Source organism: Canis lupus, chromosome 6, assembly GCF_011100685.1.
Source record: "Canis lupus familiaris isolate Mischka breed German Shepherd chromosome 6, alternate assembly UU_Cfam_GSD_1.0, whole genome shotgun sequence".
Classification (NCBI taxonomy): domain Eukaryota; kingdom Metazoa; phylum Chordata; class Mammalia; order Carnivora; family Canidae; genus Canis; species Canis lupus.
The window spans coordinates 54,711,548-54,730,975 of NC_049227.1; the positions used below are offsets into that span (position 1 = coordinate 54,711,548).

At 41.9% G+C, this 19,428-nt stretch overlaps 2 protein-coding genes across 17 annotated transcripts in view; one reads left to right on the forward strand and one right to left on the reverse strand.

Moving 5' to 3' along the window:
• LOC490151 (TLC domain-containing protein 4) overlaps nucleotides 1–9,587 on the reverse strand; it is a 103,601-nt gene extending 94,014 nt beyond the window's left edge. The window contains exons 1-4 of one of the 5 annotated variants that reach the window (XM_038541258.1): nucleotides 9,449–9,587; nucleotides 8,930–9,023; nucleotides 2,521–2,645; nucleotides 1,836–2,038 (exon numbers count right to left, since the gene is read on the reverse strand). The gene's annotated coding sequence lies outside the window, so the exon portion shown is untranslated. Of the gene's footprint in view, nucleotides 1–1,835; nucleotides 2,039–2,520; nucleotides 2,646–3,553; nucleotides 3,766–8,929; nucleotides 9,024–9,448 lie in introns of those variants that run through there. The other 4 variants (XM_038541260.1, XM_038541257.1, XM_038541264.1 and 1 more) reach the window with 4 other exon arrangements.
• Nucleotides 9,588–9,617: 30 nt separating this feature from the next.
• Nucleotides 9,618–19,428, forward strand: part of ALG14 (ALG14 UDP-N-acetylglucosaminyltransferase subunit) — a 123,085-nt gene continuing 113,274 nt past the window's right edge. For 3 of the 12 annotated variants that reach the window (XR_005361188.1, XM_038541269.1, XM_038541277.1), the window contains exons 1-3: nucleotides 9,618–9,831; nucleotides 10,585–10,767; nucleotides 14,692–14,843. Coding sequence is in view for 10 of the 12 variants with exons in the window: in XM_038541269.1 (XP_038397197.1) it covers nucleotides 9,696–9,831; nucleotides 10,585–10,767; nucleotides 14,692–14,843 (471 nt within the window). In the remaining 2 variants the exon portion in view is untranslated. Of the gene's footprint in view, nucleotides 9,832–9,956; nucleotides 10,138–10,578; nucleotides 10,768–14,691; nucleotides 14,844–19,428 lie in introns of those variants that run through there. The other 9 variants (XR_005361187.1, XM_038541272.1, XM_038541273.1 and 6 more) reach the window with 7 other exon arrangements.

Here is a 19,428-nt window from a genome sequence, read left to right on the forward strand (position 1 = left end):
TTCATGGAGAAAGGATTGGATTGGATTGGATTGGATTGGATTGGATTGTCTCTGACGAAAAAAAGTGCTATTGCAATGTGTGCTTAAATTTTAGATGGCATAGAGATCACTGTGGTGGGAAGACTAAACAACTATTGGGATATTTACCTTCACCCTTAGTCATGAGACTTAAGGTCATTATCCTCTGGAACCACAAATGACTAAGGGGAAAAAAAAAAAAAAAAAAAAAAAGAACGCTTATTCAGATGAAGCCTGAGGCATTGGGATATGGAAAAGAAACCAAGGAATAAAAAAAACATCCTCTGATGGGAGGTGGATGAATATTTCTGAAGGACAAGAGGGGCCACCAGACTGAGACTAAGAAGAAATACAACAAAATGGGGAAAAGGCATTTGAAAGCTCCTTTCTTAGGCAGTTTGTTAGGTCTTTTCAGAGAGTTATTGCAGAGCCATATGGTGATGGCTAACAGGGAAGACTGGCTAAGATAGAGCAAACCTAATATACTGCATTTGTTTGTTTCCTTTTGTAGGAGGGGCAAGTCAGGTCAGCACAAATTCAACCAAGTTCTTAACCACTCAGCCACCCTTCAGGCTCGTATATTATAGAGGTATCCTGTATACATAGGACAGTGTCATTCTAGGTCAAGGCCTGTGTCAGTCAATACCTACTTCTCTAGGGTTGAGATGAGAGGGTCCTGCTTCCTCTTTACACTGAGAGGAGCCTCCATATGTGGAGTCCACTAAGAATCGGCTGCCTGGCTACATGCTCAGATGACTACCTCTCAACACCTGAAATACAACTTTGCTTTGTGCTCACCAGAAGGCTTCAGGAAACAGCCCAATTGTGTAAAAACAGGCTGGGAGTGGAAAAACACTCTGGCAAAAGCATAAAGGTGTGGTTAAACACTGGAGTGACATTTTCATGTGGTTGGGCTGTGCCTGGCTGGTAGTTTAAAAGGGTTATGCTGAGCCAGACTGATTGAGGAAGGGTTTTATTGATCTTGCTTTTATTTTTTAATGGGGGAGACTTAAGCTTTGTAGGCTAAGGATAAAGACACGGTGAGAGTCAGTGGTTAGTCAGGAAAGAGAGGGCATAATTGATGGAGGATACTGACCATGGGAGGTTTTGTTTAGTTTATAGCATTTTTTCAGAAAGGGAAATCTAGAGATTCTTTTAAATTTTGAAGTTAAGACGAAGGTACTCCCTAGTTCCCTAGGTAAATACTCATCAAATATTTCAAAGTGGTAAGACTTTCTCAGGTTCATTTGTTATCTTTTATGTTACTCCAAAACAAATAAAACCTGCAAAGATCTCATTGGAGTACTAGAGTGGAAAAGAGAACCTTAAGTTTGGGAAATAGCTAAGTTATCTGAGATTTCTACCAAAAAATATTGTTGGTAAATTAACAACCCTGTCTGTAACAAATTGAGAAGAGATTTCACAATGAATAGGGCACCTAGTCCTGATATAAGGTGAGTAGAACATTAAATAAAGCACAGAGACTGATAAAAAACCAGGTTAGGGATCCCTGGGTGGCGCAGCGGTTTAGCGCCTGCCTTTGGCCCGGGGCGCGATCCTGGAGACCCGGGATCAAATCCCACGTCGGGCTCCCGGTGCATGGAGCCTGCTCCTCCCTCTGCCTGTGTCTCTGCCTCTCTCTCTCTCTCTCTCTCTCTCTGTGTGTGACTATCATAAATAAATAAAAATTTAAAATAAAATAAAATAAAATAAACCAGGTTAAAGGTCACAGTAAGAGTTATTTACCTGCTGTGGTGAAATGTATTCATATACATTTTTTTGTTTACACAAAACTTGCAAGAGAAAATAACACTAACCTTTAAGTAGCACATCTGTATATTTCATTCTTCTTATCCCCTTCTTCTTAATGTAACATGTTTTCTGCATTAAGTGTCTTCCCTAGGTAACATCACCATATTCCTGAAGCCACTAGATGGCCACAGTACATCCACCGGAAATCAAATCAAAGCAGCAGCTGCGATGAGTTAGTGTTAGCGTGGTAAAGCCTCAACTTCCTCACCTACAAAATGGGGATGATAATAATACTTAAGTTCACAGGAAGCTGTGAAAAGTGGTTGAGAAGGTATATAAATGCCTACTGAATGGTAGCCTGCATGTTTTATTATGCATGTGAATTTCACAGGTACAATGTATAGTCAGATAAGAGAGAAGGTACAATCTGTGTGTTTCTAACAAGGACAAAGAGCTCTCTGGCAGCAAAAAAAGGATTTGGGAAAGATAGGGTGGAAAGGGAAGATGTACAATGAAGAAAAGACAGACCCGATTGGCAGGCCAGGCAGAGGCATTGTGGGGAGGGAGGGTTGGGATGAAGAGAAAATTAATTAGCAAGATTTCAAAGAAAAGCAGTATTTAGTGCAGAAATCTAATTGTTTCTGACTTTATTTATAGGTCTAGAATTGAAAATATGGTAACTGAAAATTAAAGGAGCCATTATTGTTGTGGTTGTCATTAATAAACAGTACAATGTGGTGTGATACTTACCGTGATAGTCTGGGAATGTATTTTTAAATAAGATTTTAATGTCTTGCTAAATTTGGAACTGATCAGGCATTTTGTGTGTATAAGGCTGGAGCAAGGAATTTATAAACATATCTGGAAAGATATACCTAAGATAAATGAACATAAAGCAAGAGAATAAAATTAGTGCGTCTAGTAATTTCACTGTAAACTTATCTTAAACAAGGCATGAATCAAGAGTGATTATATACAGAGAGAGAGAGACATGTCTATTTACTCTAATATCCTTTTGGAATGCAATTGAAGAACAAGCTAGAAAACAGAAGCAATTCTTAACTGGAATATTAAAAACCCACTTTAAAAAAATGTTTTTTGGTAGGCTCTACACCCAACATAGGGCTTGAACTCACAATCCCTAGATCAAGAGTCATATGCTCTATCAACTGAGCCAGCCAGGTACCCCTGAAAAGGTCACTTTTTAAATATCCTTTGCCTCCTATTTAGCTCCAATTTTATAAAGAAAAAGTCATAGTAGAGTATATTTCTATTTTCCTTTCTTTAATATATAGCACAACAGCTGATATAAATAGATGACAAATACTTTTAATGATACCGTAGAAGGGAAGAGTATGGCTTTCTGGAATACTGACTGCCAATTCCGGGCTCTGTGACCCAGAGCAAATGATTTCTCTGTACCTCAATGTCTTCATTTGTAAAATGGGATCATTATAATGCCTACCTTGTAGGGTATTGTGAGAATTACTTAATTCATGTTCTGAGTGCCTGGCATATAGGAAGCACACAGTAAATGCCAATTAAATATTAACAATTGCCTTAGCCTTTAAGGGTTAGTATTCAAGGAATCCTAGCACGTGGCTTCATTCGGGAAAAAGCTGCAACTTAAACATGTATTAGTATATTTGACAAGGAAAAAGTCTTGGCTATAGCAAAGATTTGGGTTGTACTGGGACAATTTCTGTCCCCTATCCTACCACATCTTCCAGAAGATGTCTGTGGCAGTCTGTGGCCCAGACGAAGAACTCCCTTCCAAGTTTACCTTGTCATGGGCAAACATAATGCTGATCAAAGCAGTCTTCCTGGCTCTTGCAGAATAGCTTCAGTCTTTATCCATAATTTACTACTCTCATTAGGCTTCAGGATTGTTGAACTCTGTTGGGAAAGGGCCTACCTGCCAGGGTCCCTAGTGCCCCATGCTCCAAGGCAGCCCATGAAAGCATGGGTTAGGTAGCTTTTCTCTAGGAGGCCCTTTCTCTCTAGGAGGTATGCAATTCACATAGTCAGGGTCATTATTGAGTCACTGCTTGGGTATTAACTGTTACTGCCTTACCACTGTAACCCCAGGACCTAGCCCAGTGAGCTGCACATATTAGGTACTTGCAGAACTGAACCCAAAGAATCGAGAGCCTGCCCTCCACCGTATTTACTTCAAGCCCTAGAAGCCTCCCAGATTAGCATTATCCTGATTATCAAGATATTATTATCTTCATGATTACTTTAAAACTTCTATATTCCCCCAATCTGACACAACTCCTATTCCTCACCACCCTTCAAACCCTTTCACAGCATACTTTGGACCTCCTAATCTGTAACCTGAAAACTTCCCCTCTATCTTCAACTTCTTTTTGAATGACTTCTCCACCTCCCTGCAGAAGCTGAAGACTTGCTCCTCAATATGTCTCTCAAATGGAGGCCATTTGTTTCTCACACATGCACAGGAAGTGGGGAAACTCCTGATCCATATCACTGCTTCCAAATCATTTCTCCTTCTTTCAAAAAAACTAGCTCCTCTGAAGTTCTTGATCATGCAGTTGTACCACCCCAACAGAATATAGACGGCATACTTGTATTAAGGTGAGGATGATTTAATAGAGGTACTATTAACAGAGGTAGGAATGAGGGAAGGAAGGCACAAGGGACAGTGCAGTCACTGAAAGCCAGTAACAGTGGAACTGTCACCATCCCTTGGCCTGAAGGAATAAGGAAAGGGAGCTCTGGGGCCCAGAAGGAGAGAGAGGTGTAGAAGCCATGTTGAAGAGCAGAGACCTTCCATTCAGGGACATGGCCTCCCTGCATCAGATCTACTAAGGCACCCCACTGGCCAAACCCAACCAGAACCCAACAGCAAGGAAAATGTTGACTGAATCCACAGGTTTCAGCTCTCACGGCTCGGAGTGAGGTGGAGAATAAGGAATCTTGAGGGACAAATGAAAGACATCCAGCTTATACCCAAAGGTCTTTTTGGTTGCTATCATCTTCTACACTCTTCTTGAAAACTTGAGCTCATCTTCCTCTCCACCCCTTAGTGACTTTGGCATCCGTGTGCGTGGCCCTTGTATCTTTTTCATCCATTCTTATAGTTACGCCCTAAAAACTACTATCAGTAATAACACAATACTGACTTCAAGCATCCCACTTGCTGACCACTGCCTCTTATCTCTACAGTTCACTGGCTCTAGTTCTTTCATTGCTAATTTTCAACCTTCTTTAGGCCTCCAATGCCCTGACTTTTCATTCTGTCACTATTCACCCACTCTCCTACCTTTACCTCCTGTCTTCACTTTCCCACTATGTTCAAAGAAAGTTCCACAGACCTTGCTCCCTTGAGAAGAATCTTATCTTGCTGATGTATTCACCTGTCAAAAATCTAACTTTGGTTAAAGCCAACTATCTGCCTTTTCCAGTGGGGAAAAAGACATAAAATTATGCTGACTGGTTTCTCTCTAAATTTGTTATCACAAGCTTCAAGTGGGCATTCCAATCTCCCCAGAAATCCTACGCCAATCCTTGCGAATGTGCCAATTACTTTTCAAGATGATTATTTCCCAACTTCTTTCTCCTTGAGCCTCTCACTCTCTACCCTGAATCTCCACACACTCATCTATTTACCACCAACTCTATAAACCTCACAGTACCTGCATTATATCCCTGCTTTATACCCTGTTATCTTGGGATAAGGGTCCCTCCTCCTATCAAAGCCCAGTTCCTCCACTTGTGCTACATTCTGACCTTCTTCATCTTTTGAAGAACTTTGTTCCTACTCTCATTCCTTTTCTCTCTTGCATCAATTTTCCTCTATGGGCATTGTCAACATCAAATGAATATGTCCAATAGTTCCCATCTTAAAGTAAGTTTCCTCAATTTCAAATTCTCCATTTCCCATCCAATTTCTCCATTCCCTTTCAAAGAAAAACTTGAAGTAACTGCCCACAGACACTGTATTTCTTCATCTCCCATTCTCTCTTCTGCCCATTTCCAACTGCCTTCTGTAACCACCATTTCATGGAAATGCTGTTCTTGCTTAGATCCTCAGCGACTAATTTAAGTCATGTGATCCCAACTATGAACAGCATGTGATATAGCTAACTGCACTCCCATTCCTGAATCATTCTCTTCTCCTGGTTTTTGTGGATACCACTCTTTTCTGATTTTCCTTCTGTCTCCCTGGCTTTCCCTTCTCTATTTTTCTTGCTGGCTAAAGCCCCTTTATTAGACCTCTAAATGTTAATGACCCCATATTCTTCGCCCAATACTGTAGCCACTAGCCACATGTGTCTATTTCAATTTAAAATAATTTAAGGAAAATTAAGATTCAGTTCCTCAGTTGCACCAGCCACATTTCAAGTGCTCAACAGGCACATGTAGATAGGAAACAACGTGGACATAAAACCTTTCAATCGTCGCAGAAAGTTCTATTGCACAAGACTGACCTAAACTCCCTCCCTAGGTGATCACACCCAGTCTCATGGCTTTCAGTACCATGTATATGCTGACTTCTAAATTGAAACCTCTAGCCCTGACCCAAGCTTCAGATTTGTATATGAAACTACCTATTTGACATAACCACTTGTATGTCTAACAGGCTATTCAAACCAACATCCAAAACAGAACACTTTATTTTCATCTTCTCCTCCCCTTTGTCAACCCACAAAAGCTTGTTTCTCTTCCTGTCCATCTATTCTTAGCAAATGACACCATCCAACCACTTTTGAAGTCAAAACTCTAGGAGCCACCCTGATCTCCAATATCTAATCCAACAATGAGTTTTAATGACTCTATAAAATATATCTCAAATCTGCCCTCTTCTACCTCCAGTATCATCTTTCTAGTCTAAGTTTCTCATCTGGGTTATTGTTCTATTTATACGAAATCCACTGTACCTAAATCTAGCACATAGCACGTGCTCATTAAATGTTGATAAATTAACAAGTACAATCCTACTTAACAGCGCAAAATAATCTTAACTTTTTTAATATTCATGAATAATAGAGATTTTCCATAGAAGCTTTAGAAAAATAGATTTAAAAGGATAATAAAAATCACTTCCCAGATAGAACTTTACTTACAATTAGTTATGGCTCAATAGCATTACTCATTGCCAATTTTTTTTTTAAGATTTTATTTATTTATTCATGAGAGACACAGAGAGAGAGGGGCAGAGACAGGCAGAGGGAGAAGCAGGCTCCATGCAGGGAGTCAATGTGGGACTCGATCCCGGGATCACGCCCTGAGCTAAAGGCAGACGCTCAACTGCTGAGCCACCCAGGCGTCCCACTCATTGCCAATTACTAATATTTTTCATGCCTTCACAGCACTATAATTTACTTCTATGCATCTGTAATCTGCATTGGTGGTGCAACTTACTCCTCAAGAGAAATTTTAGTTGCTGCTTGCCACTCAGCCTTGCTTTTCCTGATTAATCCAGTACAGCTTCTTGACCTCTTGATAATCTACACATTTCGTGCCTGTCACAGCCCAGGGATCACTGATTTCGTTTAGGAGTTCCCAAGTTTGTTCCTGTCCCTGCCTGCCACCTAACTCCTCTCTGAACTCAACTTCCTTGTCAGGAACACTGAATATTTTGACCCGAGCCTTAATTCAAAATAATCAATAATTCTAAACAATGTCTGCTACTCCTCCCTCTTTGATTCACTGCATTTACTGGCAACCCCTAAAAGCTTGATCATCCTCATTCATTCCAGCTGCATGCCAATGTGGTCAAGCTGGTTATTTCCTACAGATATAGGTAATTATAGAATTGAGGTGATGGGGTAAAGGAGAGTGCAAGGGTGTCTTCTGAGACCTGCAGTCTAGTAATTATTAATATGCCTGACATCTGCATTACCTGTGTTGGGTTACAAAGCCATCTGGGACACAACATTTTCACAGCAATCCAAACGCTATTATTTGCCTAACCAACAATCATCTTTCCTTTACCCTCCTCCAACTTCCTTCTCTCCAAGAGACCATTGTGTTCAGTACCCACCCTCCAACCAACAGCTGGATACAACAGGTATGTTGTATGCCATGCTCCACCCTACCCAAGCAAGCTTTGAGGTCTCATCCCTTTTATGAATAAGCAAGTGACATAAATATGGCCAGAGAGCATGAAAGAAAGTTGGCTGTAAGGGATTCAGGCAAAAGTTTCCTCACCCCTTAAAAAAAAAAAAAAAAAAAAGACCCAATGACAAGATAATGTCCTTTTTTTGGCTCTGGAGATTTCCCCCATCTGCATGTAATTTCTGAGACGCTAACATCTTCTTTGAAGTATAAGGGGCGAGCCTTACGTTGAAGACATTGCTGGGAATGGCAGAGTGGGCAGATGAAAGAAAACTACAACCTTTGTAATATACTTAAGTTGTTTTTTATACTGTGCCAGAGGCTCTGGACTTTGAACTATGTATTTATAAGCCCAGGGGATTCTGATTCCATTAAAATTTGAGGCACTGACTTCTAAGCCCACAACTATAAACCTTCTCCACCACTTCCTAGCTAAGAAATCCTAGGCAAATCATTGAACTTTTATAGAACCCGTGTCTTTATCCTTAAAGAGGGAAATAATATTCACCTTTTGGCCTCATTGTGAGGGTGTAGGGTTAAGAGGATTTGATTGGAAGACTGAATATGGGAAGCGCTGTGAAAATGATGCTACCAAGTCCCTGAATGCTTCTCAGACTTGCCTGCTGATAGAAATTGATACACTGCTTAGATGACCTGATCCCAGGCCTCTCCTGAGGGACTGCATTTTAAGAGACACATTCTAGGCTCCAGGGAAGTGTGATCATCAAGCAAGTCTGGAGCAAAGGAATACACGATGTAATACTCCTATGCGGAGTTAGCATTTCTGGTTTCTGAATCTCCATCTGCCACTATCCCTTGAGCAAGCGGTTTCATCTTTCGGGACCTGTTCATTCATCTGTATACTTGCCCTGTCTAACCTGTAGTGTGTACGGGACTGATGACGAATTACACTTGGGGTGAGGGGGCTTCTGTAATCTCAGTTATTTTTATATTGCTGCAATGCGGGTCAAATAGGCCTCAAAAGATACGCAAAATTGGGACTGGCGGAGGTGCTGGCTTTGTGGTAAAATTAACTGAGTATTAACTGTAGGCGCTGCCTTCTCTCTCCTGCTACCTTGAGTCACTGAGCTTCCACTCCTCTCAGGATCATGGCATAGCTGGAGGTGATCGCGCTCGGCCACTCGGATCACAAAGATCTGTGACGACGCCTAGAAAAGTTAAAAACACGAGTGTCGGGAAAGAGATTGAGATGAGGGCCTTACATTCAATTTTTTCGTACTAAAGTAGCTTTTACTGGCAAGTACGGTCTGCACGTGCAACAGAAACACTTCCTCCGGCATTTAAAAAGGAGGAAGGGGAAGGAAGGAGAGGGAAAGGGGGGAGGGGAGGGCAGAGGAAAGAAGGGGAGGGGGAGGGGAGGGAGGGGGAGGGGGAGGGAGGGGAAGAGGGGGAGGGAAGGGGAGGGAGGGAAGGGGAGGGAGGGGAGGGGAGGGGAGGGAGGGGAAGGAGGGTTGGAAGGAAGAATGAAGACAGGCGGCGTATGCTATCGGCCTCAGGTGGAATTCCGAGTCAGCGGCGCCGGACACCTCCGACTTGGGAGCTCCGGAGCCCTGGGGCGCACAGGTGGCCTGACCTCGTCACGGCAGGAAATCACACTTGTCTGGCGCTGAAGCTGCCGAACTTCAGTCCGTGCGCGGGAGCAGCCGCGCGGCACTTCCGCCCGCCGCCCCAGCTCCTCCCGGCGCCGGCAAGCCCCGCCCCCGGGCCCGCCCCGCCCCGCCCCGCCCCGCCCCGCCCCGCCCGGGGTGCGTCTCCGCGGCGCCCGTACTTCTTGAACTTTGACCGCGGCTGAGGGTGGTGCGCATGCGCCCTGTCTCCGCATGGCGAGCGTCCTTCTCCTGGCGGCGGCGGGAGCTGCGGGGGCCGCGCTGCTGGCGCTGCGGCTGTGGGTTGTGCTCCGTAGTCGCGCCCCCGGGCCGCGTCAGTCTCTCAGTCTCTTGGTGGTGGCTGGGTCCGGTAAGTATTGGGGCGTGACCGTCGAGCCTGGGTCGCTCACTACAAACCCCAGAGTACACCGCGGCGCTCTCCTCTAGTCTCTTTAGCCGTTTTCGGAGCGTTGCCTGCTGGGATTTGTAGTCCCCCCCCCCCCCCGTATTACCGGACCCGGTCCGCGCGGCCGGTGCAAAAGGCTGGTTTGCAGACGCGGCGCAGGCATCTTTTAATGACAAATGAGTGACTTACGCTGGTAATTAAGCTTCCACGTGGCCTGTATCCTTCTGACTAATCATCATTGAGCAGAAAGGACGCAGAAGCCTCATGACGGTAACGTGCAATCTTCCGGAGTAAAAAATTGCTGCTTTGCATTATTAATCGAGGCATTTTGTCTTTAGTTTAGGGATCACCAATACTACATGGCAAGTGAGGGAAAGTGAACTGTCACATTTATAAAATACACAAATCCATGAGGATAGAGACAACATAGAAAATACACATTTCAGAATATGGTGTCAGACTGTGAACAACAAGCTGCTGTGTCAGGAAATACAATTTAAGAGTATTTAGATTTAACAATTTAATTTTACCAACTCGGCAGGCCCTCACAATTTTAAATGGGGCAAGTTCTGACAGAGACAGATAAATTGTGTGCATTTAGAGATGCTAGGAGACTGTATCCACTTAGAATAGTGTTTATAGTATGAGCAAGTGTTCTAAACTTATGTTCAAGTATAATTCATTATTTTCATTCACTTAACGTATATTGAGCTACAGGAGAGGCCAGGCCCTATAGGCTAAGCTCTGGAGACAGCAAAGCCGACTACTGCTACTACTTGTCACAGAGTGGAGACCAGGTACTGAAGCCATGTGAAAGGTACAAGGATATCACAGCGAATGACATGGAGGTCGTGGAAAAACTATCAGAAAACAACGAAAATAGAAAACAAAACAAAACAGGTATTCAGCTATAACCTGGGGAGTACAGACTGCTATGGAAGTCTCCTGGAAGGGCACCATTTTCTCTGAACCTGCAAAGTGCTGTCTAAACTGGGACTTGAAAGATGACCAGGAAGCAACCAAGGAAGAGGGTCAACCAAAGAAAGTGGGACCTGGGGCTCTGAGGACTGGAAGGGTGTGAAGAGAAGTTGATAGGGCTTGGAGTGGTCAGAGGTGCGAGGGCACTGTTGCTTGGAGTTCCATAGGGAGCCCTAAGCCCAGTCCAGATCCCAAAGGGCGCTGTAAACCATCCTCTCTAAAGCTATCAGCACCACTCCACTGCTTCACATCACCTAGGGGTTAGGACCCTATGCTCTAGCTTAACGTAATCCTGGAATTGAATCACATCTCTGCCCCTTACTAACTTGATCTTGGGCAAATTAGTTAACCCCACTGAGCTTCCTGTTCCCACCTTAAAAAATATGAGATGAGGGCAGCCTGGGTGGCTCAGCGATTTAGGGTTTGGTGCCTGCTCTTGGCCCTGGGCATGATCCAGGAGACCCGTATTGAGTCCCATGTCAGGCTCCCTGCATGGAGCCTGCTTCTCCCTCTGCCTGTGTCTCATGAATAAATAAATAAAATCTTTAAAAAAATATATGAGATGAAAGGAGGTGATGAGAGATTAAATGTGGTGGTATTAAAAGTGTATAGCAAATGCTTGACATATAATAAGCATTTAATAAATGGTGACTGTTGTTAATCCTGGTAGCAAAGGGGCTTTTAAAATACTTTTGAGTGGAGAGTGACCCAGTTAAATCTAAGCTTTTACAAAGATCATTCAGCTTGCATTGTCACAATGTTTTGACAAAGACTGAGGTAGGGAGACTTCTGGTTTGCAAGTGGGAGGTGAACGAAGGAAAGGCTCAAGAATGATGTCCAGGTTTCTGTCTTGAACGAATGGATGAATGGATGTTGGAGCCATTCACTTGACAGTATTAGATTTGGTGGACTGGGAACCAAAATTAAAATTGAGAATTAGTCTGGCAAGTGGTGCCTTTGTCATTCACACCATTCAAGGTAGGGGGAGGTCAAGGACCTCAAAGAATCATCCAAGTCAAAGAAAGACTTGTGATCAGACAAATAATAGTTCATGCCCAGAATTTTGGAGGAGTCAGGAACGCATTTTCAGTATTTACCTTTGAATACCAAAAAAAGTCTAGTCTTTTAGATTTCCATAAAATATTATTAATCAACCACATATATTCAAAGAATATCAATAAAAATAACAAATTTTCTTTGAAATCCTGTATGATTTCCTTAGGCAGATTTTAGATTTCATACCAAATGCTCATCTACCTGTGCATTCAATAATAGGAGTGCCTACTATTTTCAAGCCACTGGAGATCAGCAGTAACAAAATGAACAGAAGTCCCTGCCATCATCGTGCTTACCTTCCAGTGGAACAAGGGTTAGAGGAGACAAAAACAAAAGAAATAAATAGACTGTATATTAAATTAAATGGTGATAAATACTATGAGGTAAGGAAAGGAGGTTGCATTTTAGACGGAAGTGTAAGGGAAAGCCTCAGGGAGATGACAGCTATCAAACACAAGGAGGCCAGAGCTGCTGGAGTAGACATAAGCCAGGCCCATGAGGATAAAAAGTAAGGGGTCAAATTACGAGATGCCTCTTATTGAATGTGAGAATGGAATCCCCTGGAGGGTTTTGAGCAGAGGTAAATAATTTGATCAACTCTCCCTAAAGGATCACACTGGATACTGTATTGAGGATAGACTGATACCTTGAATAGACAGGTGGAGCTAGGAGAGCAGACCAGGAAATTGTGGTCATAGTTGATGTGAGGATGATGTGGCCTGGTGCAGGGTAGTAGCCAAGGAGATGATGAGAAGGGATTGGATTCTGAATGTATTTTAAGATAGGGTAGACCTGAGAAGATTTTGTTCCCAAAGAATATATCTTAATAAATAAAAGAGTAAAATGGAAGATAAAGCCCATCATTTTAATGACTTTATTCAATGGCAAGGTTAAATCTTCAAAGAATGTATTCAGTAAATGTTTCCTTTTAAAAAAAGAAAAGACGAGACGACTGGGTGGCTCTGAGCATCTGCCTTTGGCTCAGAGCATGATCCCAGGGTCCTGGGATCGAGTCCACATCCAGCTCCCTGCATGGACCCTGCTTCTCCCTCTGCCTGTGTCTCTGCCTCTCTGTGTGTTTCTCATGAATAAATAAATAAAATCTTTAAAAAAAATAAAATAAAAAAAGAAAAGACTGTTAAAGCAGGTATAATGAAGTTTTAATTGCAATGGAAAATGGGAGTGTTATCCCTTTTATCCTTAATTGGTCCAGCTGTGAAAACAAGTACCTGCTTTGCAAACTACATTTTCTCAAGGCTAAAAACAAAAATACTAAAATGAATGTAAATCAGATGGTGTAAATTACATGCCCCAGACAAGAAGATGAGTGACAAATTATAAAGTATGGTTCTGATTCCTCCTCACTACATAATATATGCCAGTTTTATTTCTATATCTAATTCCTTCTGGAACCTAAAGAGCAATCCTTCCCTTTCTTCTAAAAGAAAATACGTGTGGAGAAACCAGACACTTAATTTGTTTGATTATCCTTCTAGATGTTCACTACTGAAAGCACTTCCATACAACAGTAACAGTGGGGGAGAGTTTAGCAGATGGGGGAAACAGTGTGACCAGAGGCAAGGAGGAGGTAACAAATAAAAACACAGAGAAAGTTAAGGACATCAACTTGGCTGAGGCTGAGATATTGTGAAGTGAAACAAAATAGGTATAATAGGGCTTATTGAGAAAGAGTTTGATTGCTTTGCTTAAATGCTATATAGTTAATGCGAGAGGTTGATGTTCTTTTGGGGTTTTTTTTCCCCATGAAGGAAACCTCAGTGTATACAACTTTTAAATTCATGATTTTGAAATTAAAGTATTAAAATTTTGGAGATCATACAGTTTCAAAAACTGAACAGGTGTTTGGTGAAGCAAGTGAATATTTGACCTGTAGGGTGCTGAGACCTCTCTTTGGAGCGGGGGTTACAGGGATAAATGGAAGTCTTCCCTAGGAAGCCCCAAGCCCTGTGGGTCAGTGCTCATGCCTCCCTGACGTCACATCTCAGCACAGAAACCCTCAGTGACCATCTTGACATTTTCCAGCCTACTTTCCTGATCTCTATTCCCTTATCCTTCTTTGCAGTATTCCCACCATTCCTTGAACACACATCTCAGCTCTTGCCATCTCATGTCCTAATAATCCTGCTTCTACCTAGGGGCGCCCTGCTCCTATTTGTCCATTAGTTTCACCTTTCAAGTCCTCTCAGCCTTTACCAGGCATCTTCCTTCCTCTTAAAGATTGTTTTGTTGTAACCATTTGCTCGCCTCCCCTCTGCCCCCATTTATATTTTGCATGCTGTCTTGTATCACTCTTTCTTTGTCTGTGTGTGCCTTTCCCTTCTTCTACCAGGCTTCTTGATAACAGGAGTTGTGTCTTTTACTTCTTTGTGCCTTCCTTAGCACCTACTGCTAGTGCCAATTTTATTTTTATATAGTTATTATCTTCTTCCCCCATATAAAAGTAGTATTTATACAAGGGCATAGATTAGTGTTTCCAAATGTTCCTTTCGTAAATACGTAAAACATAACATTAGTATAACATAGTCAAATAAATATGTCCATTGGGGGTTTCTCTTTTTTTTAAGGTTTTATTTAAATCCCAGTTAGTTAACACCGCGTACTATTAGTTTCAGGTGTACAATGGAGTGATTGAACACTTCCATACAACACCCAGTGCTCATCATAAGTGCCCTCCTTAATCCCCATCACCTATATCACCCACCCACCCCCACCCCTCTGGTAACCACAGTGTGGGTTTCTTAATCTTAAACCTTCCAATATTTTTTCCAGGTGGGCACACCACTGAGATCCTGCGGCTGCTTGAGAAGCTATCCAATGCTTACTCTCCTAGACATTATATCATTGCTGATACTGATGAAATGAGTGCCCATAAAATAAATTCTTTTGAACTAGACCGAGCTGACAGAGACCCCAATACCATGGTAAGTGATCATTTCTATTTCTAAGAAAGTTAAAAGTTGAATATTGGGTTGAATTTATCTCTGGAAACAATCTTGTGGCACCACAGTTCCCTGCCCACCCAGTGCAGTCAAGTGTTTATTGCTGATGAAATACATTTACTCTGCTACTAAAAGATAAGAATTTCTTTAAAATACATCTTCAAGGGGTGCCTGGGTGGCTCATTTGGTTAAGCCTTCAGCTCAGGTCATGATCCCAGGGTCCTGGGATTAAGCCTCATGTTGGGCTCTCTGTTCAGTGGGGAGCCTGCTTCTCTCCCTCTCCCTCTGCAGCTCCCCTTGATTGTGCTTGCTCTCTCGCTCCCTCTCTGTCAAATAAATAAATAAAGTCTTTAAAAAAAAGAAAATACATCTTTAAGTGGTAGCTTAATCTCTTATATTCTTTTAAATAGAGGAAATTGTTTTTTCAGTTAATTCCCACTGGGAAAATTTTAACTTACATAAAGCATATAGTGCATCTGCTTTCTGGCTCTTCACTAAAATTCTTCATCAATATATTACATTTCTTTTTTTTTTTTTTTTTAAAGATTTTATTTATTCATGAGAGACAGAGAGAGAGAGAGAGAGAGGCAGAGACACAGGCAGAGGGAGAAGCAGGATCCATGCAGGAAGCCCGATTATCCCAGGACCCCAGGGTTAGTGTCCTGAGCCAAAGGCAGATGCTCAACCACTGAGCCACCGAGGCGTCCCAATATATTGCATTTCTTGATGATGTATCTATGACAGTAGTAGTCATAGATATATCAAATCGTATTTGTACCTGCCTTTAAAATTACTTCTGTTTCTGGTTGCTCACTTCAGTTTAGCATTTTTGTCAGAATTAGGGGTAAAAGAACAAAAGTGAAACTACTTCTTTATGAAGGAAGAAAACTCAAACTGTTCCTCGCATTGTTTGTCTCCATCCTTCCCTCCCTTTGATACCTGCCCAGCCATGACGCAGCAACAAGGTAGTTCAAGGGTGGAAGGCAGCTTAGGCTACTCGAAGTGTTTCTCTGTGCTTTTTGGACTTGGGGACCCAGAAGATGGAGACAGTCTTTCTTTGGGGGCAAACCCTATAAACTAAAATTTGAGAGCTGCTGGCAGGCATGTTTTCACCTGGTGAGTAAAGATAAACTACAGTTGGAGGAAAGAATGAGGTTAATACACAGGAAGAATAAAATGAGCAAACAGGTGGTAAGTTCTGCCCTCAGTAACCCCAGGGGTCCAGTTGCATCTGTGTGGGAAAATGGGGATCCAGCAATATCACCCATCTCCCCCTGCCCCTCATTTCTGCTCTCACCTCCTCACCCCATACCACTGCCAGGCTCTTCTAAAGCCTCTTTCAGTTGAGTTTTGGTCAGTCATAAACAGGATCCCTAAAGCACCGTTAAAATGTATTCTTGGAAATTCCATGTCAAACAAGAATCTGCCTGCTGTTATTCAGCCATAACAAGGTGCTGTGGTCTGTTTCTTCTATGTGGAGGATGAGCCAAGTGCTTTATTTCTGTTTTAGGAATCGATACTGTATCTGTTTCTTATGGCCTCTATAACAAAGTACCACAGATGGGGCGCGGGTCGGGGGGGTGGGGGGTTGGCTAGGCCAAGTTCCTGCTGGAGGCCCTCAGGGGAGAGTTCCTCCTTGCTTCTTCCTAGCCTCTGACGGTTGCCAGCACTCCTTGGCATTCCTTGGCTTGTGGCAGCGTCATTGGAATCTCTGCCTCCATGTTCATGGGGCTATTTCTGTGTCTCTGTTTTCACATTCCCTTCTGATCAAGACATCAGCCATTGGATATAGGACCCAGCCCCATTCTGTATGACCTCACCTTAACTTGATTCCATCTACAGGACCTTTTTCCAAATAAGGTCACATTGACAGGTTCCAGATAGATAGGAATTTTGGGGGAACGCTGTTCATCTCTGTGTGCTAGTAATTGATCCTTTTAATAATGTGCGGGACAGGGGCACCTGTGTGGCTCAGTGATTGAGAGTCTGCCTTTGGCCCAGGGCGTGATACCAGGGTCCTGGGATCGAGTCCCACATCAGGCTCCTTGCAGGAATCCTGCTTCTCCTTCTGCCTGTGTCTCTGCCTATCTCTGCATCTCTCATAAATAAATAAATTTTAAAAAAATAATAATAATGTGTGAGACAGATAATACTATTCTTATTTTATGAATGAGAAAATTGAGACCCAGAGGTATAAGGTTCTGCCTAATATGTGACACTTACCTAAATGTGTCTTCTCTAAAACTTTTTCTGTATAGACCACTCTGCTTTTTTTGTGTATTCTTTTCTAATCCAAAAAGCTAAGTGAGAAAAGAATGCTTTGGGGATTATTCACAGCATCAGAGTCTAAAAATGTCATTGAATCACTTATCTTAGTGTATCAGAAATGATGGAGAATTGTAGAATACAATGGTGATTTTTTACACAAGTGGAATATAGTATTATAATTTAGCACTGATAAAGACTAGTTAAAATATAAAAGTCAAGTAATTACAGAATTGTTATTGTTCTCAACATAAGGAACAGGTATTTTTCTAGCCAGTTATTAGCATATATATTATTATCTTCTTTTTGGAGTTGGATCCAATCAGAGGCTCCAATTTTAATTTAGCATACATGTTGAGTATTTCCCCCCTGGTCCATCAGCATATGTATTACTTGCTGAATTTCATGGTCTAATGAAACATTTGGAAGATTGCTTTATACAGGAAGTGTTTGAGGGTTTTTTTTTTGAGTGGGGGTTGGGGGGGGAGTGGGGGGGGAGCAGAGGAAGAAAGAGGCTGAGCATGGAGCCTGACACAGGGCTCAATCTCACAACTCTGAGATCATGACCTGACTGAGCCAAAATCAAGAGCTGAACGCTTATCTGACTGAGCCACCCAGGCACCACTATAGAAATATTGTTACAGACGCTTTAGAGCCCTGTAAGTTGGGTATCTTTCACTTTATTTTATTTTTTAATTGAAGTCTAGCTGACACACACTGTTACAGTAGTTTCAGGTGTACAACATAGTGATATGACAACTCTATGTATTATGCTGTGCTCACCACAAGTGTAGCTCCCATCTGACACCATACAGCACTATTACAGTACCACTGACTATTCCCTATGCTGTAACTTTTTATTCCTGTGGCTTACACATTCCATAACTGGAAGCCTGTACTTCCCACTCCCCTTCATCCATTTTGCCCATTCCCTTACCCTCTCTCCTCTGGCAGCCACCAGTTTATTCCATTCTAATGGGCCTGATTCTACTTTATTTGTTTCTTTTGCTTTTTAGATTCCATTATAAGTGAAATCATATGGTCTTTGTCTTTCTCTGTCTGACATATTTTACCTAACTTAATACCGTCTAGATCCATACGAGGTTTGGGTCACCTTAATACAAAAGCCAAAGATTTTGAATTTTTAAAGTGCCATTATTTTGTCTCACTATCAAAGTGGTACCACCAGTGTAGGACTAAGCAATTTTGTTGGACTACCTTCTTCCACTGCTGGGGCAATGCAACCCTTTTTAGAGAAAAAATAATATCTCATTCCTAAGAGAGTCTCTACTCATGAATTCAAAGCTGGGAAGAGGCGAGCCATTGAGGGTTGTAGCTTAAACATGCCTGTTATCCTTTCTGCTGGCTACACCATATGCCACACGTCGGGGAGAGGCCAAGTGGAGAGACCTTCCTACTGAGCTTTACTCAAAGGAAGAATCCACTTATTTTCTCTTTTTTCACTACAGCTTAGGGGACTTGTGCCTGCAGCCTCCTAGACAGCTATCTATTATTCCATCCTTGGAGCTCACAAGACTGGGGAGAAGGAGTTTTGCTGAAGAAATCAGTAGTAGTCAATATATTTGCTGGCAGAGCCCTTATTAGCCGAGAAGATTGAACAATGTAGATCTACACGGTCTAGTACAGTAGCTACCAGCACTGGCTCAGCACTACTTATTGAATACTTTTTTTCACTGATCTGCAATGCTACCCACTGTTAAATCAAGTTTCTATGTATGTAAAGATCTGTGTGTGAGCTTTCTTCTTTGTTGACTGGTTTGTCTATTCCTACTATCAGCTCCCATAGTCTTACTCTGCAGAAGTGTCTTAGCGGTTCTTTCTTTTTCACATGGGTTTTTTAGTTAGGTTTGACAAATTCACAAAGAAACATGTTAAAATTTTTATTTGAATTGAGTTAATCAATGCATCAATTTGAGGAGAACTTAAATCTATATGATGATATCTTTCTATCCAGGGACATCATCTATCTCTGCATTATTTAGGTTTCCTTTAATGCTTTTCAATAAAATTTCTAATTTTCTTCATAAAAGACTTGCATATTTTTTATTCTTATATACTTTGCATATTATTTATTCTTATGTACCTTATTTTATTATCGTTGTCAGTGATTCACCTTTTAATGTGATTTACAGTGTTACAGCGTATAAAAATATATTCGATTTGAGTATAGTGATCTTTTAAGAACCACCTTGCTGCACTCTAATTTCAGTAATTTAGACACTTTTGTGTTATCATCTACAAAGATATCATCTGCAAATACTAACAATTAGTGATTCTTTCT